General features: G+C 39.2%; 1 protein-coding gene across 3 annotated transcripts in view; it reads left to right on the forward strand.

Annotated features, from left to right (window-relative positions):
• Nucleotides 1-25,022, forward strand: part of LOC114633244 (NACHT, LRR and PYD domains-containing protein 4A-like) — a 27,049-nt gene continuing 2,027 nt past the window's right edge. The window contains exons 1-8 of one of the 3 annotated variants that reach the window (XM_028781847.1): nt 1-277; nt 5,186-6,758; nt 9,217-9,375; nt 9,830-9,991; nt 12,755-12,922; nt 15,469-15,638; nt 18,504-18,675; nt 20,135-20,305. In XM_028781847.1, coding sequence (XP_028637680.1) covers nt 1-277; nt 5,186-6,758; nt 9,217-9,375; nt 9,830-9,991; nt 12,755-12,922; nt 15,469-15,638; nt 18,504-18,675; nt 20,135-20,305 — 2,852 coding nt within the window. Of the gene's footprint in view, nt 278-5,122; nt 6,759-9,209; nt 9,376-9,829; nt 9,996-12,754; nt 12,923-15,468; nt 15,640-18,503; nt 18,676-20,134; nt 20,306-25,022 lie in introns of those variants that run through there. The other 2 variants (XM_028781848.1, XM_028781849.1) reach the window with 2 other exon arrangements.

Below are 25,022 nucleotides of genomic sequence, written 5' to 3' on the forward strand. Positions count from 1 at the left end.
ATGGCTTCTTTCTTTTCTGATTTTGGCCTTATGTGGTACTTGGAAGAGCTAAAGAAGAAGGAATTTGTAAAGTTTAAGGAGTTCCTCAAACAGGAGATTTTGCAATTGGGGATGAAACGGGTTTCTTGGACAGAAGTGAAGAAGGCATCTCGGCAAGACCTTGCCAACTTACTGTTGAAACATTATGAAGAGAAGCAAGCCTGGGATATGACCTTCAGATTTTTCCAGATGATCAATAGGAAGGATCTCATAGAGAGAGCAAAAAGAGAGATTGATGGTGAGTTGGTGAAAACTTCTTTACAGGAAGTGAGAATCATGTCTTAGTTTTGATAACCTTTTCATGTGCATCTACCATAGGGCCAGCAGGTGGAGTGGGATAATCTCCCTGAGGAAGGAGGTAGCTTCATGTAGACACATTAGATCTAGTCTGTGAGGTCAAATGTATCAGTGCATCATGTGCTAAACTAGTTGGTTAAACTTCTACACAGGACATGAGTAATGTTCCTTTGAATCTAAACTGTAGCCTTAACTCTATAGTGAAATGGTAGCGCTATGCATTTAGGTTAGCAGCAACAGAAAACACCTGTAATCGATCATATTCATAGGGTCTATGAAGGTGGCTGAGTCTGTAAGCTGCTTGCTGTATAAATATGAAAAACTGACTTTAGATCTCAGCAAACACATACAAGCAAGGGATGGTAGCATGTTGGCCAGTCAGCTTGGCAGTTTCTAAGCCAGATAAAAAATTGTCTCAAAAAATGAGATGGAGGACCTGAAGAGATGATTCAGTGGTTAGGAACACTTGCTTTTACAGAGGACCTTGGCTCAGTTTCCAGAACCTACCTGGTGGATCATAGCAACCTGTAACTCCAGTTTCAGGAGATCCAATGCCTTCTATCCTCTGAGGGCATTGCATACATCTGGCCCACATATATGCATGAAGACAAAAGCATCCATTCACCCAAATTAAAAACAAACCTTTTCTTTTCTTAAGTGGTAAACAGTTGAAGGAGATGCCCAATATCAACCTCAGGTCTCTACATGCATATGTATTGTACCTCCTTCTCCCTCCCACATACATATCATATATGAATTTGAAACATCTATTTAATATAGTGTAGAACAAGATTTTTCAGTCTTTGTTGTGGCTGTGTCTGTTTTGGTCTTTAGCAAGCAAAAGCTTATAGCAGAAAAGTGATGTTTCATAAATGCTATGACCTTACAAGTCACACTTACATTTATCCTAGTATAAAATATCATCGATGCTTTAAGGTTGAATTCATTTCTTTGTCTTTGATGTCCTAGTGTCTTACTATGATAACCCTAGATGTATGGTTTTTTTCTAAGCTCATTCTGCTTGGTATCCACTGATAATCTTAAATCTATGGCTATAAAATATTCTTTACTCCAGCCTTTATTTGTTTAAAAGTTGTCTTTGTGCTGTTCTTTTTCCCTACTTTTAAAAAAATTCAATTTCCTTCTCAAGATCAACCCCCTACTCCCCATTAACCCATCACACATATCCGCTACCCATCCCCCTTCCCTTTTCCTCTAAGAAGGAGACCCCCCTGGGTATCCCCCACCTCCCACCTTGCGCTGGTACATAAAGTCACTGTTTGTCTAGGCACATCATCTGCTACTGAGACCAGACAGGCCAGCCCAGTTAAGGGATCCACAAGCAGGCAACAAATTAAGGGACAGCAGCTACTCCAGTCATTGGGGGACCCACATGAAGATCAAGCTGCACAGCTACTACATACATGCTGTGGGCATGGGGAGCTAGGTCCAGCCCATGCTTGCTCTTTGTTTGATGGTTCAGTTTTTGGGAGCCCTCAAGGGCCCAGATTAGTTGACTCTTTTGGTCTTCTTGTGGAGGCCCTGCTCTCTTCAGGTCTCTTAATTGTTCCCCAAACACTTCCACAAGACTCCCCAAGCTCAGTTTAATGTTAGGCTGTAGGTCTCTGCATCTTTTCCCACTGGCTGGTGGGTGGAACCTCTCAGAGGACAGTTATGCTAGGCTCCTGTCTTCAAACATAATGGAGTATCATTAATAGTGTCAGAGTTTGGTTCTTGCTGATGGGATTCTCTCAATTTGGGGCAGTCATTTCTTGTCAATTGTCTTGGTTTCTGCTTTATTGTTTTCTCTGAACATCTTGTTGGTAAGCAGTGCACATTTTGGATTGACAGTTTTGTGGATGGGTTGCTGTCCTTATTGCTCCACTGTGAGTTCTGCCTGACACCAGGAAGTTGGTACTTCAAAATTCATATTTTCAACTGCTAGGAGTCTCAGCTAGAGTCACCCTCATAGACACCCTGGGGTCTCTCCCCATCCCAGGTCTCTGACACATCCTCAAGTTGCCCCCCGTTGATTACTGTTCTCTCTCCCCTGCACTCCCTATACTTGATATCCCTACACACATCCCCTCCCTATCTTCCCTCCTTCAGTTCCCTCTCTCCTTCCAATTCTAATATCTACTTCGTTTCTTTTTCTAAGAAATATTCTACTATCCTCCCTTGGGCCCTCCTTGTTATTTGGCTTCTTTAGGTTTGCGGATTGTACTGTGGTTTTCCTCTACTTTATGTATAGTATCCACTTATAAGTGAGTACATATCATGCATATTTTTTATTTGTTTAAAAATAGTCTCAGTGCTGTTCTTTCTCACATTCTTCTTGAAATACAGCTGCATAAAAAGTCTTTAATTCATGATTAAAATATATGTGAACAGTTAGAAACTATATTATGTGTATGTGAGAGTGCCTGCATGCACTATTTATGGACTATTTATTTTTTGAGAGCCAGAGGGTATATATCAGATCTGAACCTACAGAATGTGGATGCTGTCATGTGGATGCCTGTGACTAAACCCAGGTCTTCTGGGTACTTTTAACCACTGAGCCATCTCTTCAGCCCCACCTTTTAGATCGTCATACGATGCCTTGTGTATATTTCTTTTGACCTTTCCTCTGTGCTTTAGAATAGCTTTTGTTTCTAATAGTCCTTGGGACCTTCGTTCTCTGTTCACCTATTTCTAATCAATAAAATATGCACTTGTTTGCTTCTTTTGACTTTTCTTACGTGTATTATTTGTGTGTATACCCTTACTCATTTGTATACCATAGTTCACAAGTAGAAATCAGAGAACAACCTTAGAGAGTTAATTCTGCTCCTGTCATTTGGGTCTCATAGACCAAACTTAAGTACTCAGGCTTGAAGGCAAATATCTCTGAAGCATCTTACCTGCCTTTTTCTGTTGATTCTTAAATTAAGACCTTTTGTGTATACAGTTTGCCTTGTTTTTCTTTAGTTTCTTCTGATTGCCCAACCTGCCTTTTATTTTCATTAGATGTTTTTTTAAAAACTGTTATACTTGGCATACAAAGTGTTTCAATATAAATTTGTGTGTGTGTGTGTGTGTGTGTGTGTGTGTGTGTATGTATCCTTGTGGTTTGCTCATAGTATTTGTCCACTGTGACTCTCTCTTCTCTCTTTCCCACTAGTTCCCTCTGGTACTTTAAACCGTACTGTTTTTGCTTTCTTGCCATATATGTGGGAGATTGTGTATGTTAAAATATGTTTAAGGCACCTTTTCAAAAATATCACATGTGCATGCACATGTGTGGGATTCTGTGTGTGAGTGCAGTGCCTACAGAGGCCAGGCCCTCTCAAGCTGGTAATAAGCTGTGGTGAGTCACCTGATATATGTGATATAACCTGTTCTCAAGACCTCTTTCAGAATAGCCAGTGTCCTTAACTGCTAATTCAGTTAGCCCCATTATTTTATATATTTAATATCAGTGTGATAGTAACTGTTTTCATGTAGTCAATCTTCTGTTGATAGTAATACCAATTTTAAGTTTCGTGCTGTCATGACAACCATGTATTTTTACACTCTCTTAGGTGTCTTTATCTGTGTATATAGGAGGAGTTAACAGACACTGATATTTTAGTTTAGAGAGCCATGCTTCTGCCACACCTGGCTGGTGTTTCTACTATCCAAGTAGTGCAGCTTCACAGCACAGGGTTCCATATGGTCCAGAGTATTATCCAGGAAAAATTTTGCCTTTCAATGATTACATTCATTAAATATAATGCAAGTCAAAGTAAATAATAGATAAGAAATAATAGAGACAAAAGTAGAAAGGTAGGTATGTAGGTAGGTAGGATGGATGTATGGATGGATGAATGGATGGATGGATGGATAGATAGACAGACTGACAGACTGATAGATCACAAAACATCAAATTGGGCCCTCAAACCATCCAATAGAAATTGACTGGGGAAGCCTCTTTAATGCAGCCCACTGGAGTTCCCAAGCAGAGCAGAGAGTATCCTCTCAAGCAAGATTCCCAATTGGAAAAACATATAATGCTATGAAGGTTACATCAGCAAACCAGTCTCTCATAACATCATCAAGTTGTACTTTCCCAGCACCCAGGAGAAATCAGATTGGAAAATTGGAACCAGTTGGAGCTCACAATTGAGCTGTGTTCCCTTGGTTCTACGTCAGCCTTCTTTTTCTACTGGAGGCACTTTTATATCATGGGGAAAACAGTCATAAAATATGCTTGAAATGATTCATATTTTAGTGGGCCTCAAGGGCATAGTATTTTTACGGTTTATCTCTTTTATTCCCTTCCCTTCCTGTTGCAGAGTTAGGGATCAGCACGTTCTAAGACAAGAACCCAAGAAAGCACTACACTTAGACATGGTTGGATCTGAAATGAGGAAGAGGGACAACTCAACTTCAAGTGACAGCTTTTGAAAGAGCATGTGACAGTTTTAACAGTATAACTTTCCTGACACACACAGAAATACAACTGTGATCCAGCGTTAGTGAAAATCTCACTTTAATTAGCATTATTCTGGGCCAACAGATTACAAACTCATAAAAACATACACATCATAAGGGGGCTGAAAAAAGTAACTCGGTGGCTAGGGGCATGTTCTACTCTTGCAAAAGACCATGAGTCCCAGCACCCATGTGGGACTACTCATGGACGGTGGTAAATTCAGCTGGGGGTAGAGGTGGGATTTAACTCTTCTGACCTCTACAGGAACCCAGCAACACAAAAAATTAACTTTTAAATGATCTATTCTGATATTTAAAGTGTTATTGTCAGATATGGGGGAATGCTTAATCTTGATATGTTGTGGATTTATTTCTCTTGTGCTAACTGACTCAGGATACCAAAAGTTATACCGAGTTCATTTGAAGACAAAGCTGACCCATGACAATTCCAGAGTATTCCATATGAGTATTCAGGATTTTTTAAAGGAGGAAATTAATGAGAATGACTATGATTGTTTTGAGAACATTTTCCAATCAAACAGAAGTGAATCGAAGCCACAGGTCATGTTCCTGAGTGGTGTTGCTGGAACTGGCAAGACACTGACATTGAAGAGGTTAATGCTGGCCTGGATAGAAGGCCTTGTGTTTCCACACAAATTCTCCTACATCTTCTACTTCTGCTGTCAAGAAGTGAAGCAGTTGAAGACAGCTAGCCTGGCTGAACTGATCTCCAGAGAATGGCCCAGCCCCTCAGCTCCCATAGATGAGATACTATCGGAACCAGAGAAACTCTTATTTATCATTGACAGCTTAGAAGGGATGGAATGTGATTTGTTCAAAAGAGAATCGGAGCTGTGTGATAACTGCATGGAGAAGCAGCCAGTGAATTTACTGCTGAGCTGTTTGCTCAGGAGGAAGATGCTCCCTGAATCCTCTCTCCTCATTTCCACTACCCCAGAGAATTTTGAGAAAATAAGTAACATGATTGAGTACACACATGTGAAAAAAATAACGGGACTTAAGGAGAGCAACATGAAGGTGTGTTTCCACAGATTATTCCAAGATAGGGACATAGCCCGGGAAGTCTTCAGTCTGGTGAGAGAAAATGAGCAGCTGTTCGTTATATGTCAAGTCCCTGTGCTCTGCTGGATGGTGGCTACCTGTTTAAAAGAACAGATAGAGAAGGGAAAAGATCCAGTCTCCATCTGCAGACGTACTACCTCCTTGTATACCACTCACATTTTCAGTTTGTTCATTCCCCAAAGTGCCCATTCTCCAAGTAAGAAAAGCCAAGACCAGCTGCAGGGCTTGTGTTCTCTAGCTGCTGAGGGCATGTGGACTGACACATTTGTGTTTGACGAGGAGGCTCTCAGGAGAAATGGGATCATGGATTCTGACATCTCCACACTTTTGGACATTGGACTGCTTGCAAATATCAGGGAATCTGAAAATTCTTACGTTTTCCTCCATCCATCTATCCAGGAAGTCTGTGCTGCCATCTTTTATCTGCTAAAGAGCCATATGGACCACCCTACCCAGGATGTTAAAAGTATAGAGACACTCATGTTTACATTTCTAAAAAAAGTCAATGTACAGTGGAATTTTTGGGGCTGTTTCATCTTTGGCCTTTTACATGAATCGGAACAAAAAAAGCTAGAGGCATTTTTTGGCCACCAGATATCCCAGGAAGTAAAGCATCTGTTGTATCAGTGCCTGGAAACCATAAGTGACAATGCAGAGCTTCAAGAACAGATAGATGGCATGAAGTTGTTTTACTGTCTGTTTGAGATGGAAGATGTAGCCTTCTTAGTACAAGCAATGAACTGTGTGGAACAGATTAACTTTGTGGCTAAGAATTACTCTGACATTATTGTTGCTGCCTACTGCTTAAAACATTGTTCTACACTCAAAAAACTATCATTTTCAACCCGAAATCTTCTGAATGAAGAACAAGAACACAGCTATATGTGAGTCCCTTCATTATCTTTCTTTTAAGTCTCATTTTTACAATCTCTCCTGATATATTTATGATTTATATAGACAGATTCAAAACGTACCCTTATTGGTTGTTCAGTAGAGAGTGGTAGGCCTAGAAACCACATACACACAAACCACAAAAACAAATTCAGCAGGTTGTGTGTGAATATATGTATATGTAATATGCATATATACGCATGTGTATATATGTCTGTGATACATATGTATGCATACATTATATATATATATATATATATATATATATATATATATATATATTACCTGCTTTGATAATAGCTTCCCTTTTGTAAGACTCATTTTGAATTTATATGTATGTGGTTACATGTTATATGTACATGTGTGGAGGTGGCCTCAGTGGCCAGAATAAGTCAAGAGATTCCCCTGGAATTATAGTTAAATGCCATAAATGCCATATGTGGGTACTGGGATCCAAATTCTTATTATCTGAAGAAAGGTATGCACTCTTAAATACTTAACTGTCTCCAGTCCAACATGCTCCATTTTAAGACCCAGATGGACTCTTTTAATGATAATTCTATTTGAACTTATTAATATTTATTTTGTTAATTGTTTTTGTGACAAGGTCTCACTATGTAGCTGTGGCAAGCCTGGAACTCAGATATCCATGTGCCAGTCTCCAGAGTACTGAAATTAAAGGAATTTGCAACCAGGCCTGGAGACTTTTGTTAATTATTAGTTGTGCATATTTATGAGTTCACAGTGATATATCAGTTCATATATGCATGGGACCAGGAAGTAGCTCAGTACTCAGAGTATTGCCTTGTATAACGTACAGGTCCTAGATTTGTTTCCCAGACTCCTATAAAATTGAATATAAGGGTACAGGCCTGTAATCCAAGCACTATGCCAAACCTATAATGTATAAGACAGTGTATGTAAGGAAAACAACATATTAATCACATTTATCCAGGTATGAGGATCTCATACTTGTAACCGCAGCACTCAGGAAACTGAGGCAAGAGGTTCTCTCAGCATTTTCAAGTAGCTTTGGCTACATACAATATGGATTCCAGGTCAGTCTGGTCTAAAGTGTGAGATTCTGTCAAAAATAAGCAAGCAAGCATATAAACAAACAAACAAACAAAACACTAAAAACCCAAACTAACCAAATTCAACAACAAAAAATACATGTGTATAATTTCTGATCTCTTGACTCTGTTGTTTTCCATATTAAGAATAGAATCCAGGGCATCATAGATACTAGACTAGCATATTACCAGAAATGCCAGCCCCAGCTCATGTTTTTGAGACACGGGTTTACCCTTCTATTCATTCTGTAATCAAGACTGGCCTTGAATTTCTGGTCTTTCTGAAGCGATAAAATAAGTTAGCCTGATTCCTTAGGAGCCCTAGAATTTATGTTTGGAACTCATTCATACTTGAAAACTTATTAGATGAGCTGGCAAAATGACTCAGCAGATAAAAGGTACATTCTTTCAAATCTGATGACCTAAATACAACCGCTTAGACCACAAAGGAAAACTGATTCTGAGTTCTGAAAGTCATCCTTTGACTTCCATCCATGTAGTATCGCACACACGGGTGCACACACACACACACACACACACACACACACACACACACACACACTTCCACACACAGAAATATTACAAGGCAAATTTGATTATTATGTTAGAGGTAAGGAAGGTAGACAGAGAAGTAACCAATATCATCCAAGAGTAAGTAATGGCGTCTGAAGACTGAGCCAGAACGTTCTTGCTGTAAGTTTTGACTCAGTGGCTAAGGCAACTTTCCTCATTTTTTCATTCTAAAACTACCAAGGTTATCTATAAAGCAGATTTTCTCAACTTTGACACTGCCAAGCCATCTGGGTTATGTTATCCTGTTGTAGGAATGGGGAGGGAAGATGAAAGCCCCAGACAAATCTGGTCCCCAATGTGTAGTATTTTTAGAATCCTCTGACATTTTCCCAATAAATATTAACTGAATCTCCACCTCAAGCTGTACCAGCCAGAATCCCATAGACCTTGTCTATGTCTAAGAATTACAAACACAAAATAACCTTAGCTGGCTATGCTGACTCAGCATAGAAGTTAGTTTGCTCCAGTTATGTGCTGTGAATGGCTTGACATAACTTTTTGTAAATGAGTAGAATCTGAAAGTGCTGGCAGGTATTATCATCTATTTATGTTTACTTTATGAATGTTTTTGCCTACATGTGTGCATGTTCATGGTGTCCATGCAATGCCCATTGTGGACAGAAGACTATGTCAGGTAACCCTAGAATTGGAGTTATGGATAGTTGTGAGCCACCATATTGGTGCTGAAAACTGAACTCAGCTCTTCTGGGAGAAAAGCCAAATGCTCTTAGCCACTGAGCCATGTCTCTAGCTCCTTGAATTAACTTACTAACTGTGAACTGTATTCCTTTCTCCTCTGTTACAGGGAAAAGCTTCTCACTGGTTGGGAACATATTTGCTCTGTGCTCTTAAGCAGTAAGGACATCCAGGAACTCCAATTGAAAGACACTTATCTCAATGAAGCAGCATTTTCGGTCTTGTATAATAATTTGGCATTCCACAACTCCACCCTTAATGTACTTGTGTAAGTTAGAAATCTATTTGTTTTAGTCATATATCAGAAATAACAGACTAGCTTTCCCACCATCCCTCAGCTAACTGCATAAATGAAGGCTTGTACAGTGTAAAGTAGACTCTCACTGCCTTTTGACTTCTAATGTCTATTGCTGACCATTCTTCATTTAAGGCTGTCCCATGAACTATAGGATGATGAGAGAGTATGTGTGTGTGGTGGTGGGGCTCTGCTGTTTAGACGCTAGTAACTTCCTTATGTAACGGCAAACCTTGCCTTCACACATTTCCACAAAAGTTCCACATGGAAGAGAAAAATCACCCAGTTTGAGAACCAGTGAGCTGTGTCACTGGGTTACAAAATTAGAGTTATGTGGTCATTATGGGATAAAGGATTTTGCCACAGATGACAACTAAGGCTGAGTAGCTGAGTAGAAACTGATGGATACCACTCTTTTCTTTTGCAGGGCAAATAATGTGTTCTTATGTGAAAAGTACTTTTTCTTTGAGTTGATTCGGTACTGCAATTTGCTGTACTTGGACCTCAGCCTCACATTCCTCTCCCACAGTGATGTGAAACTATTATGTGATGTCTTGAACCAGGCAGAGTGCAACATAGAAAAACTTGTGTAAGTCTTTGTGTTCGACTATCTCACTGACTCCCCTCAAAGGAGGCATATTAATTTTGATCCACTTGCTGTGATAAAAGTTCTCTGACCTAATAAATGATAGAAAAAAAAAGGGTTACTCAATTCAGAATTTCAACCTATGGACCATCACCATGAGAAGTCAAGGTAGCAAAACCTCGATGCATAGTCACATCATATGCTCTATCAAATGCAAAGAGCAGTGGATTAATACACACATGCTAGTGCTCAACTAACCTTCTTCACTTTTATACAGGTCAGGATCCTGCTTCCTGAGGAATGGTGCCCCCAACAGTGGCTGAGTCTTACCACCTCAGTTAACTTTAATAAGATATTGCCCATAAACATGCCTACAGGCTGTCGTTAGCTAGAGAATCCATCACTGAGACTCCCTTTCTAGGTGACTCTAGATTGTGTCAGGGTGACAAGAGCATCACAGGCCTACAGTTTTTAATTTGTGCACTTGTGTCCTATTTTTCTATTATTCATGTGTATACTTCCTCTCTTTAAAATCTCATCATGGCTGGTCAATGAGATGGATCAGTGGGTTAAAGCCCTTGCTGCCAACCCCACAACCCTAGTTCTATCCCAGGACCCAAATGGAGAAAGGAAAGAACCAACTTCCACAAGTTGTTCTTTTGTTCCACATTCTCCACATTGTCTTTTGCATGTTATAACATATGTAATAGTACATGCATACAAAATGTAAATAAATAAATGAATACAATTGATAATAATTTAAAATAATGTGTTGTTATGAGCTATTTTTGCACTTACAGAGGTCCAGAATTCAATATTCACCCCCAACGTGATGATTCACAACCATCTGTAACTCTAGATCCACCAGATCTTATACCTTCTTGCATGTGCAAGCACCAGGTATTCATGTGGTACACATACATACACAGGCAAAACACTCACACGTGAAACAAAAAAATATGTACATCTAATTGAAAATTTTCTTTAATTGAACTGATTATGGAATGTAAAAGTTAATTTCTAGATGGGTATATCCACTTTGGAAACCATTACTTTGCATCCAATTCATGACTCCCAGTGTACCTTAGAACTTGGAACTCTAACTGCTGAGTGTACTGTCTATGGCTGCATGATTCCATTTGCTGGAAGATGGGTGCTAACCTGAACCATTCATGGCAAGTGTTCATACCAGAGAGTTGCGATTCTGACTAATAGTAAGCTAGGTGAAAAACCTGTCGCTATTGATCATATCTAGATGGATCTCAGGTATTGTTGGTGGCACAAATTTGATTCAAAAGGATGTCATGTGGTTCACGTATAAAGTTTAAAATGGACGGGACTGTGGTACTAGAGGCAGGGAGAGTGGTTTCTGGTTGCAGATAGAGATAGAAAAGGGAGATGGAAATGAATATGGAGGACTACAGTTCTTAATATATGCCCTTTATCCTATCTTTCTGCCCTGGGTACTGTTAATCTGCATGGTTCTCTGATAAATATACATCTGTTTTGAATGGTTCAGTTTATTGAGTGCTATAGCAAGAAAATTAATAACTAACTAAAATAAATAGCAAGTACCAAAAAGATGCTACAGATAGCTAACAAATTATCTTCAGATCTGACACATCATCAGAGAAGTCTAGGATTGCCCAATGAGAAAAAAAACTAAAGATGACATCATATAAGAACCTACAAACATCCAGAAGAAATTGACTAAAGAAACCTCACTGAAACAATCAGAGGGAAATCCTAATCTCATGTCCTGGGAGGAGGAGCAAGTTCTCCATTTTGGACCCCAAAGTTAAAGAAGAAACAATAGCAGATGGATAATATCTACAATAACATGAACAAGACAGGTGCTTTGGCTAATCCATCTTAAATGACTGGAGAGGACTTGAAACAGCCCTGCTGGAGTTCCCCATTTAGAAGTCTAGGCAGAGTAGAAATTTCTTTCCACTCATGTGTTCCCTCCAGCCTTCTCTTTTATGATGTATGCCATTATTAAGTTGTTATTATGTTGTGGCATAAACAATAGTAACTTCGGTAGGTACTGGGTTACCTTCCAGCCATCCTCAGGAACAGAGGTTTTACTCTTGGGTGTGCTTACTTACCCCACTTCTTATTACAGATCGAGAGGGGCCAACCCATATATAGACAAAGAGTCTTAGAGGACATTTGCAATATATGTGCATAAGTCTGGGACAGGAAAGCCCTCCTCGTTCTCAGCATTGAATTTCAGCAATCTTAAACAGGACATCACAATTTATCAATATAGCTTATATTACATCTGGTAACTCAAGGACATCTCTCTCTCTCTCTCTGTCTCTCTCTCTGTCTCTGACTCTCTCTCTCTCACATACACATACAGACACACACACACACACACACATATAAACACACAAGCCAATAAATACATGTAAATTTTTAACTGGGCTGGAAAAATTGCTGAGAGGATTATGAAAACTTGTTTTTTTTTTTGTGGTAAATCTAGGTTTCAGTTCTGTCCCAGCACTCACACTGTCCACGTATACAGTTTACTACTACGTATAACTCTAGTTTGCAGGGATATGGCAGCCACCTGCTGTCCTCTATAGGCAAAAGGCACACATGTCATACACATATATACATGCAGGCATATTTTTATACAAATTACAAATAATTTTTTAAAGATAAATAACAATGTCAAGTTCTGTGAAGTCCCGCACCTTCATGGGAACTGAAAAATGTCATAAAGACAGAGAAGCATATGATGTTGTTGTTTTCCTTCAGGGTAGCAGCCTGTAACCTTTTATCTGATGACTGCAAGATGTTTGCCTCTGTCCTGATCAACAGCAAGACTTTGAAGCATCTTAATTTGGCATCCAACACCCTGGACAAAGGGATATCCTTACTGTGCAAGTCTTTGTACCACCCAGACTGCATTCTTGAGCACTTAGTGTAAGTGGCCTTGGGGAGTGGGATACACTGGGGAGAAATGTGGAACTAGTTTGAACATGGACTCTGTTTACTAGAATCTCCCTATTGCGTGTCTAGGGAAATGGCTCAGTGTGTAGGAGTACTTTCTATGCTGATAACAGCAGTAAATGATGTTTGTAATCCCAGAGCTGAGAAATGAAGATAGGTGGGTCCAAGAATTCAAGGATTAGTCTTATTGGTGAGTCCCAGTCTTCAAACAAAACAGAGAGCAACTGAGGAGGACACCAGCATTGGCCTCAGCCTCCACACACAGGAGCACACATGCAGCATACACACTGCTAGATTTCCAAGGCAATACAGAGAGATAGAAGGTAGGAAAAAAGATTAGTGCTTAATCTCAGAAGACCAGACTATTTATTCTAAAACAGAAAAGGACAGAACATTTCCTGTTGGAAAGGAGTGTTTGTGTGGAGGATAGCTGGCTATGAATCTTGATAGGAGTGACGTGAGGGTATTGTTTGCATCTATAAGGGGCTAATATTCTCTTTCCTTGGGATTAGAATGCAGCCAGAGGGTGTTTTGATGTGTTTGCATTCTTCCTTTCCTTGAATTGTCATAAATTTCTGTGTTTACCTACTGATTGGAACAAGATAATCTGTAGGAATCCTGCCCATGGACCACAACATTCTGTGACACCACACAGACAACTTAACTATTTATAATATATTCTCATTGATATAGTCCCATAGCATAAGTTTCAAAGCAAAAGCCTAAGAAACATATATAAGCACATGGGGCTGGAGAGATGGCTCAGTGATTAAGAACATACACATTGCTTTTCAAAAGGACCCATTTGTTTCCTAGCATTCATGTCAAGACACTTAACAACCACTGTTCCTCTAGATCTGGGGAATCAAAGACGCTCCACAGGCGCCTTCCTTCAAATGGACAGACCCACACATATCATAAGACAAATACACAAAACTAAAAATGAAGTCTTTAAAACATGCAATTACTCACATATACACAAGGTTTTGTCACACATATCTGTAGTTCCAACTATGCAGGATTCTGAGACAAGAGGATTTCAAGTTCAACCTTAAAAAAAAAATACCATGTAAAAATGGAAGGAGAAAACCAACTCCACAAAGCTATTCTCTGCCCTTTTTTTACATACTCTAGTATGTAACATATATATCCTATACACACATCCACACATTATTTACATTTTGTATTGCTTCTGAACTTAACATTTGTAGGTTATTTTTCTTGTTATTTTCTAGTCAACATGGGAAAACAGTTAGTTGATATTTAAATTGTATATTATAAAAAGACTAGTGGAGGTTGGAACTGGTATATGGGGGGATAACAACAAGTTGGGGACATGCTGAACCACTGTACAAACAGCTCTTGAGTACCTCCAGAGATTTTGTATCCACAGTGATCCTAACCCCACAGCCACACTCATCTCTACTACCCATAGATTCCAAGGGATTGATGTACTACATTTCAAAAGCTGTTTGACTGAATTCAAGTCCCTATAGCAGATATACAGACCTATTTCTGTAACTTATTTTGGCATGCAGAATGGGCTCTCAACTGGGACAGTTACAGTTAATGCCTTTTAACTCCTTGACCTCATTTCATATTGAATGTGTTGCTCTTGTAATTGTGGACGGAATAAATGGGGAGACTAACAAGAAAGAAAATGGAAGACTTTAGAACTCAGCAGAGAGATTTGGTGTTTCGAATAAGTCCAATGATTGTGATTCTTCATATCATGTATTCCTATTTATTTCATATTATAATGGTTAGAAGCTGTCACCCTGGCACAATATAGAATCACCTGAGAAGTGAGTCTCAAGTGTCTAATCAGGAGGGCCCATGAGGTTGTCAGTGAGGGATTGTCTTCACTATGCTAATTTATCTGTGAAGATCCATCCCACAGTAGGCAGCACCATTACCGTGGGTTTGGGCCCTGGATTATTCATGAATGAAAATTAATCATGCATGTATGTATTCTCTGTACCCTTAACTCTAGATGTGATGTGGTCAGCTGTTTGAAGTTTCTGTCTCCTTGACTTCACATAATAAGAGATTGCAGTTTGGAATAGTGAGCTAAATTAGAGCCTATCTCCCCAAAATTAACTTTTGTAAAGATATTTTATCATAGCAACAGAAATGAAATTAAACCACACATACACACACACACACACACACACACACATGCAGACATATGTGTGTGTGTGTGTGTGTGTGTGTGTGTGTGTACGTGGTTGTCATATAAAAATAATCATGTAGCTTTAAAAAGCATCATTAGAGCCAGTTAATAACAATAGAGCCATTGTTAATATAAAAGATTTAGGTTAGTATCAGGTAAGGTCTTCAAAACATAATCATTGTCAATCAATTTACTCAGTTTCAATACTAGAAATGATGTGAGTCAGAGTAAATGAAGAGAAATGTGTTTGGATAAGCCAGATGTTCTTCCTCTTGCTTGAATAATTACTGTTATTATGTATAAATGTTATATTTTCCCCCTTCATATACCCTTTCTTCCCCTACAGTTTGGCCAACTGTTCACTCAGTGAAAAATGTTGGGACTACCTTTCAGAAGTTCTTAGGCGGAACAAAACTTTAAGCCATCTAGACATCAGCTCCAATGACCTCAAGGATGAAGGACTGAAGGTTCTCTGTGGGGCTCTGACTCTCCCAGACAGTGTCCTAAACTCATTATGGTAGGTTTCTTTGAGCTTGGCCTTGGAGGCCCTCTTAAAGAATATTTAGTGTATGTGCCTGAGAATATAGAGAGTAGAGTCACTCACCTCAGGTTGCTAAAGACTCTTTCCTGAGGATAGATGTGTGCCTTGACCTCCGTGTCATACATAGCTTTGGTATGTGGTAGACAGCCACTCAGAATATAGACACAAAGGACTAAGATAAAGAAAGGAATTATGGCTTGAGTCTAAGGGATGACTAAAATGTTTGGAGGGGGTGCTAGAAGATGAATAGGTATCAGCATATGAAAAACTGGATCCCAAATTCTAGATAGAAATGTCTTTAGTGATTTTTTTTTAGTCACTGTGACTTTGAAATATCTGACAGAAGCAACATAAGGTGGTCAAGATTCATTGTAGTCATGGTACGGAATGGTCTAATCTCTGCTGGAAGAGAAAAAAGCATGATAGAGTGGCCTCCTGGTAATAGGAGTGTGTATAAAAATTCTTCACATCTTTGTGGATCTGGAAGCTGAGTAAAGAACCCAAATCAGGGTCTAGGATACAACCTTTAAGCCCACAATCAGTGGCCCACAACTCGCTGTTAGATCCCAATATTCCACAACTTACCAAATCAATGCCTCCATCTGGGGATTAAGTTTTTAAACACAGGAGCCTGTAGGAGACATGTCATGTCCAAAGAATGAAGAAGACATGGAAGAGAGGACCCAAAAATGTGTGTGTGTGTGTGTGTGTGTGTGTGTGTGTGTGTGTGTGTGTGTGTGTGAATTAGTTATTGAGCATGGAAATTCTACCATGGAATAATGAACAGCAGCATAACAGTAATGAGAACACAAATGATGTGGGTCCCTGTGGCTGGAACGCAGTGAAGGGCCCCAAAAGACACATGGAGTCCAGAGTTCCAAAGCTTTACTGTTCGTGGTGTGTGATAGATGGTCTAGATGTGTAACCCCCCATGCCCCAGTTTAAGCCAGGGGGAGCTGGCTTAAATAGGGAGGGGGAGAAGGAAGGATTTGGGAGGGAATAATGTAATTAGCCATGCCTTCTGGCCTTTAGGTAACTCATTAATATGGAAATCTCTTGATGCTGAAGCCTGTAGTCCCACCCTCTACCTATAGCCCTATGTGACTGCCAGGTGCAGATCAAATGGAGATCATAGACTGCAGTGTCTGGAGTCTGGAATCTGGGGGCGTAGTGAGATATGTGCTGTCCCTACCCAGGTAATGGACACCTGTTGGGTCTCCGGCTATCTCAAAGCCAATGCTCTACCGGAGACCAAATCATTCTATTATGGTCCTACAAAAGGACAGTCCCCTTGTTTTCAAATTATCAAATCAAGAAGATTTGAATAATTTAGTGGTAGTTGTTTTGATCATGCCAAGTAGGTTAGTATTCCATGATCAAAAGGCTTTTGGTGAGAAATCCAGTTGTGTGTATCTTGGTAAAACATGTTACTTAATCTGTTGTGAAATCTCAGAGTTACATTTTTGTCTTCTCTAGAATGGGGATAAGGCACAAAATGAAAACACAAAGTAGAATCTATTTTTCTATCCAACAATGGCTTTGGCTAGTTTAGAATCTAAAACCCACTAAAGGTATAATATAGGACATATTTTAAAAACATTAGAAGTACCTGTGTTTTCCCATGACTATAAAGAATGAAGAAAAAGTATTGTTAAAGTATAAAGCACTTGAGGTCTCTAAAAATACTGAATTTTTATTTTAAAATATGTTGGAGGAGAGAAAATCAATTTTTTTCCAATTTAGTGACCATTAGTATATCATCCGTACTTTAAGGTAGGCACTGTACACTGTTTAATGGACTTTAGTTGGTTTGGCCAAACTGGACTACAATGAGGCCCTACCTCAAAAGAAAAAAGAGTAAAAAGCATATGGTTCTTCAAAAACCCTACATTATAAATATGTTAAGAATATGAAGTGGAAAAATATACTCAAAATATTTTCACAGATTAAATAGTTATGTGAGAGCTGGAAAGATGGCTTATCAGTACGTAACTCATGCTGTATTGAATGGAATTTGGTTGGTTCCCAGCACTGAAGTCCAGAGGTTCAATACCTTCTATAACTCCAGCTTTGGAATCCAGACCAACTCCCTTGTCCTTTGTAGGCACCTATGTACAAATGGTAACTTAAAAGATTCACATTGAAATTTCAGAAATCAGAAACAGAATGGGCTCATCAGAAATAAGCCCATCATATAACTCAAGTGGATCAAAGATAATAAAAACATGCTGTTTCAACAAGTATCCCAGTCAGCTTCTATTCTTGTGGTTTGAAAGGCTGTGATACAATGTCATCTTTCTTCCCTTAATATAAAATATGAATCTTGAAAGCTGTTTTCCATGTTTTGGGTTACCCACAGTGCCCAACTCCATTTTCTTATGAGTTTCCTATAATCAATCATTGCTCAAAAGTATTATTTACCATAATATTTTTTAAATTTTAAAAGTATTTTTGCTTCACTGTATGTCTGTGTGCTTTTGAGTGCAGCATGTGCATGCATGTACCTGAGGAGGTTGCAAAAGGAAATCAGAGCCCTAGGACCTGCACCAAATGGGTTCTGGCAAACAAACCTGGGTCTTTGGCAGAAGTGTGCTCTTAACTTCTGAGCTACCCTTTCAGCCTCCTATTTTAACTTTCATTACAGTGTATTGCAGTTCATCTTCAAGGCCATTGAAAATATCTTAGTTTGCTTGGTATTCTCCCATTTGTTGTCTATGGGCCACTCAGATTATGTTATCTGAGAGGCTCAGTGCTGTCTGAAGTTTCAGGCATCAAAGTCTTGTTAAACACTTTCTCTTCAGATACAGAAGTAACCACTGCATTGTGAATTTTGTCTTGAACGTTGAGACATTGTCTCATCACCACTAGTGGCTGCCATGATCTGGCTGAAGTTCTGAGGTGCAACAAGAACCTGACCAGTCTACACATTTCAAACAATAAGTTAGAAGACGCTGGTGTGAAGGTGCTGTGTGATGCTATAAAACATCCCAACTGCCACTTAGAGGATCTTGGGTAGGTGTCATCAAGGTTATAGCTGTAGCTTTGAGGGTGCAAAAGCATGGGCAATTAATGTATAGAAAAAGAAATTAAAACTCCATATGGGGCTGGAGACATAGATGGCTCAGTAGTTAAGAGCACTGGCTGCTTTTCCAGAGGACCCAGGTTTAATTCTTAGTACCCACAAGGTAGCTCAGAACTGTCTCTGACTCCAGTTTCAAGGGACCTGCCTCTATATAAATTCATACAGAGAATTCATGTAGGCAAACTAATAAAATAACAATAGAAAGCAAATACATAACTCTATAGAGGCAACATAACAGCAGTGTTTGTATAAATAAGTTACTCTATAAGTTAAAGTCTAAAAGCAATAAGTCTTTTTTGCTGGCTGGATAAGGGGATGGAGCATGGATAGATGTCAAGATGCATGGATATACAGGTGGATGTCAATTTTGGTGAATGAATGCATAAATGGGCAGATGGTTGAGGGTTACATGCAAGGGATAAGTGTTTATTATATGGATGAGTGGATACATATTTGGTTGGATGAATGCATAGATGATTGGATGCATGGTTGTATGGATAGTTTGGTTGGTTATTGATGGTTGCAGGCATAGATGTATGGTTGTATTAGTGGATGGAAACATGTATAGGTCAAATAGCTGTTATATGGATGGGTACATAGACAGTTGGATGTATATATGGATGCATGGCCACTGGAGATGACAGGAGTGCCGGGTTACATCTCACTGACTTATTTGAGTGGACTAACTGATGTAGCAACTGCTTTGGCTGGCATGACAAAAATAGACTGAGTGGCTCATAAAACAGAGTTTTAATGATAAACACAGTTGTAGATGCTAGAAATGAGATTATGCTACTAACAGGGATGGTTCCTTTAGAGGACCAATACAAGAAGTATGTTACAGGTTTTTGTTTTTCATTGAGTTGGAAGTGGCTCATTTTTCCATGTGTCTTCACAGATATGCAAGATTAGATCCCACCCTAGTGTCATCTTAGTTGCCTCTATAAAGACCCTGTCTCAAAATTCGGTCCCATAGGACACTGGGAATTATAACTTCAAAACATGGATTTTGATTGTATGTAGTTCAGTTAAAGACAGAGTGTATCTCAATGGTTCAAATCAAAAGGTATCAAGGTGCTTGTGATATAGGCTCGGAATTCACCAACAATTGCTTCACTTTTTTACCCAGTGTGAGGTACAATTTTATCCTAGGTTCAAGGGCTGGGACAGCACATCATTAGTGGAACTATTAGTTCACTACAGACATGGATACTGAGAATGAGCAACTGTGGTCACATCTGCCAACCTAGGGTTAATTTGATGTTATAGACACTGGACTTTTAAGAGTGTCCTCAGAGGCTATGGAGTGAGCTTAGACTAAATGATTAAGTTACCTTTCAACCACAGGCCTTACCAATTTGACATAGAAGTGTTCTTTTTTTGTTGCAGGCTGGATGCCTGTGAGCTAACTGGTGCCTGTTGTGAGGACCTTGCTTCTTCCTTAACCCACTGTAAGACCCTGTGGGCTATCAACCTGATGAAGAACGACTTGGACTACAGTGGGTTGGTTGTGCTATGTGAGGCTCTGAAACAGCAAACGTGTCCCACATATGCACTTGGGTGAGCTAGCCTCTGATCTTCTTTGTAGCATGAGTTCTTTGGGCTAAAAAGGGATAAACTGAGGTCTGAAATGCGCAGCTAACAGTCATTTAAGATAGAAATATAAGCTCAGTCCATAGAGTGCTTGCCATATGAACGTAGAAACCACAGCTAGATCCTCAGAAACTACATGAAAATGCCAGGCATAGTGTTTGCAATTATAATCTCAGTATTGGAAAGGTAAATACAGGAGTATCCTTAATGTTCACTGAGCAGTCAATCTACTCAAATTGGTGAGAGGCACTGTCTCAAAAATCAAGAATAATACCTGAGGTTGACCTCTGATGTCTGCATGATCAGATATACACCCAAAATGCAAATAACTCAATAATAAGGTCACACCAAGGGTTATCTTGCCATTGCTACACAAGTACACATACGTTCTCATAAAACCCTATCTGGTACTGAGAGACTATGGGCAGTTAATTGGTGTTTAACGAGGGTATGCTATAAAATATTTTTTGATTCTGTCTCTTTTTATTCTATATCATTTATTTTATATTATTTATTTACATTTCAAATGTTATCCCCCTTCCTGATTTCCACTCCACAAACCTATTATCCCATCCCACTTCCCCACCTGCTTCTATGAGGGAGCTTCCCTACCTACCCACCCACTCTCACCTTACCACCCTAGCATTCCCCTACACTGGGGCATTGAGTCTCCACATGACCAATGTCCTCCCCTCCCACTGATGCCAGATAAGGCAATCCTTTGTTACATAAGCTGGAGCCTTGGATCCCTCCATGTGTACTCTTTGATTGGTGATTTAATTCCTGGGAGCTCTGGGGGTTCTAGTTGGTTGATATTGTTGTCCTTCCTTTGGGATTGCAAACCCCTTCAGTTCCTTCAGTCCTTCCTCTAATTTCTCTATTGGGGTCCCCTTGCTGAGAATGATAGGTGGCTGTGAGCATCCACATCTGTATTAGTCAAGATCCAGCAGAGCCTCTCAGGGGACAGAAATACCAGGCTCCTGTCAGCAAGAGACTCAGCATCACTAATAGTGTCTTGGTTTGGTGTCTTCAGATGGAATGAATGCCTAAATGGAGCAGTCTCTGGATGGCATTTCCTTCAGTCTCTGCTCCATTCTTTGTCCCTTCATTTCCTTTAGACAGGAACAAATCTGTGTTAATATTTTTGGGATGAGTGTGTGGTCCCATCCTCCAACCTGGGGTCATGCCTGACTTCTGAATATGATCTCTAGAGGTTCTCTCTCCCCTGTGTTGAGGATTTCAGCTAATGTCACCCCTGTAGGGTCCTAATAGCTTCTTGCTTCTTGGCATCTGGGACTTTCTATTGGCTAACCCCAGTTCCCAATCCCCCACTGCTACATATCAGTGTGCAATTTTCTGACCCTCTGTACTTCTCCCCTGTCTCCTCCCACACCCAACCCTGTCCCATTTTCCCTCCAGCTCTCTCTCCCTCCAATGTCCCACCCTCCTTCTATCTCCCATGATTATTTTCTTCCCCGATTTAAGTAGGACTGAACATTCACACTTTAGTCTTTCTTCTTCTTGAGCTTCATATGATCTGTGAGTTGTGTTGTGGGTGTTCTGAGCCATTTTTCCTAAAATCCACTTACAAGTGAGTACATACTATGCGTGTTCTTTTGTGACTAGGTTACCTCCTCAGGATGATACTCTCTAGTTCCATCCATTTACCTAAGAATTTTATGACTTCATTGTTTTTAATAGCTGAGAAGTACTCCATTATGTGAATATACCACATCTTCTGTATCCATTCCTCTCTTGTGGGACATCTGGGTTGTTTCCAGCTTCTGGCTATTATAATTATGGCTGCTATGAACATAGTGGAGCTTGTGTCCTTATTACATGTTGGAGCATCTTCTGGGTGTATGCCAGGAGTTGTATAGCTGGGTCCTCAGGTACTATTATACCAATTGTTTGAGTAACTGCCAGACTGATTTCCAGAGTGATTGTACCAGCTTGCAATCCCACCAGCAATGGAGGAATGTTCCCTATTTCTCCACATCCTTGTCAGCATCTGCAGTCACCTGAATTTTAGATCTTAGGTGTTCTGACTGGTGTGTGGTGAAATCTCCCAATCATTTTGGTTTGCATTTCCCTGATGACTAAGGATGTTGAACATTTCTTTAGATGCTTCTTGGCAATCCAAGATTCCTCAGTTGAGAATTCTTTGTTTAGCTCTGTACCCCATTTTAAAATTGGGTTATTTGGTTCTCTGGAGTCTAACTTCTTGGGTTCATTGTATATATTGGATATTAGCCCTCTAATGGTCGTAGGGTTGGGAAATATCTTTTCTCAGTCTGTAGGTTGCTGTTTTGTCTTGTTGTCAGTGTCATTTGCCTTACAGAAGTCCTTCAATTTTATGATATCCCATTTATCTATAGTTGATCTTAGATCCTGAGCCACTGGTGTTTTGTTCAGGAAATGTTCCTCTGTGCTGATGTGATCAAGGCTCTTTCCCACTTTCTCTTCTATTAGATTCAGTGTATCTGGTTTTATGTGGTGGTCCTTGATCTACTTGCACTAGAGCTTTGTACAATGAGATAAGAATGGATCAATTTGCTTTCTTCTACATGTTAACCACCACTTGACCCAGCACCATTTCTTGAATATGCTTTTGTTTTTCCACTGGATGTTTTTGGATCCTTTGTTCCAGATCAGGAGACCATATGTATGTGGTTTTAATTCTGGGTCTTCAATTCTATTTCATTGATATACCTTCTTGTCTCTGTACAAATACCATGCAGTTTTTATCACTATTGCTCTGTAGTACAGTCTGAGGTCAGGGATGGTGATTCCCCTAGAAGTTCCCTTATTGTTGAGAATAGTGTCCACTATCTTTTTTGTATCCCTATTTGCAGATGATATGATAGTATACACAAGTGATCCCAAAAATTCCACCAGAGAACTCCTAAACCTGATAAACAACTTCAGCAAAGTGACTGGATATAAAATTAACTCAAGCAAATCAGTAGCCTTCCTCTACGCAAAGAACAAACAGGCTGAGAAAGAAATTAGGAAAATGACACCCTTCACTATAATGACGTTATATAAAATATCTTGGTGTGGCTCTAACCAAGCAAGTCAAAGATCTGTAAAACAAGAACTTCAAGTCTCTTAAAGAAATTGAAGAAGACCTCAGAAGATGAAAAGATCTTCCATGCTCATGGATTGGCAGGATTAAAATAGTAAAAATGGCCATTTTACCATAAAATACTTATAAAATTAAAAAAATAAGTTCAATAATGTTCTCTCACTTAGAATAGGGGGCATATTTCAGGAGTATTGGATTAAGTAAAAAGACCTTCCTTATTTTGTGACTGGTGAGTACCCAAGTGTTAGTGATATTTGGTAGGATTATAATGATAGTTCACCAAAATGCTTGTAAATATGATTTTGTTTGTGCAGTCAGTTTTGACTTAAGATTCACTGGATCTGCTTAGTCATTCCTTTCTTTTTTCTTCCATCACAGTAGTCATTGATGATATAACATTTTAACATTTCAATAGTTTTAATATAGGATTTTTTTATGTGATTTGATTTTTGCCCACCTGCAGATAAATGTGACTGATCTGAGAATATTTATGATAGACTAAGGTATCTAGAGTAGTTGTTTGTAGACAAAGGCCTGTATTATGTATTTGTCATATTAATATGTGATTCAGACTATTTTATATAAACATGTTATTTTATAAATATGATATACACTATATTATATTATTTATATAATACTCAACATTTATCTTTGTGTTTCATTTTTCCAACTATCATCTTCAAACCCATATGAGATCAAGGTAACTTTAATGGGAGTATGTGAATTCAGGTGCACTTGTGTGTCTGTTTTATGTATAACAATGTTGTAACCAGATGACAGCCTCTAATGGTCATAATGGTCTACCTCAATTACTTTTGAGATAGGATCTCTCTCTCTCTCTGGAACCTGAAAATAACAAATTCTGTAAGGCTGGTTAGCCAACAAGTGCTAGAGACCTGTCAGTTTCTGCTTTATTAGTTCTTGAACCAGTCATATGCCACTATTTCCAGCTTTTTATGTGGATGTTGGGAATTAGCCTCAAGTCCTCATGCTTGTATAGCAAACACTTCACTGGAAAAGCAATCTCCTCAGACCCCCAAGACCAGAGTCATATTAGGTCATAGTGAGCCATTTATTTCTAGGAAAGTGAAATCTTATCAGAGTGTCCAACCTTTTGACATTACACACACACACACACACACACACACACACACACACAGAGTTAAGACTCAAAAACCATGCAGTATTTTTTTTAAGTCCTATTGTTTTGAATAAACTTAAACTTAAATTTTGGTGCTAAGCCTTTTCAAAGCTACTCTCTTCTTCATGTAGACCATGGGTCACATATCTATGAGATATTGGCTTACAAAGTTTATAACTCTAGCTATCTCTCCTGAGAAGGCACAGGTTCACTTTCTTAAGATTTCCTCTTGCAAATTCCCCTGCCCCATGAAAATGTCTAGTGAGTGAAAGATTTCTTTCTTAGTTGGTGGTTCCTGGAGGTTTAGAGGGTACCAAGCTTGAGTGGACGCATAACCAATTAGAAAGAGGCGAGGTTTTTAAAAAAGGAAGGAAGGAAGGAAGGAAGGAAGGAAGGAAGGAAAAAAGGAAGAAAGAAAGAAAGAAAGAAAGAAAGAAAGAAAGAAAGAAAGAAAG

The sequence above is a fragment of the Grammomys surdaster genome, unplaced genomic scaffold (genome assembly GCF_004785775.1).
Source record: "Grammomys surdaster isolate TR1022 unplaced genomic scaffold, NIH_TR_1.0 570, whole genome shotgun sequence".
In the NCBI taxonomy this organism is placed as follows: domain Eukaryota; kingdom Metazoa; phylum Chordata; class Mammalia; order Rodentia; family Muridae; genus Grammomys; species Grammomys surdaster.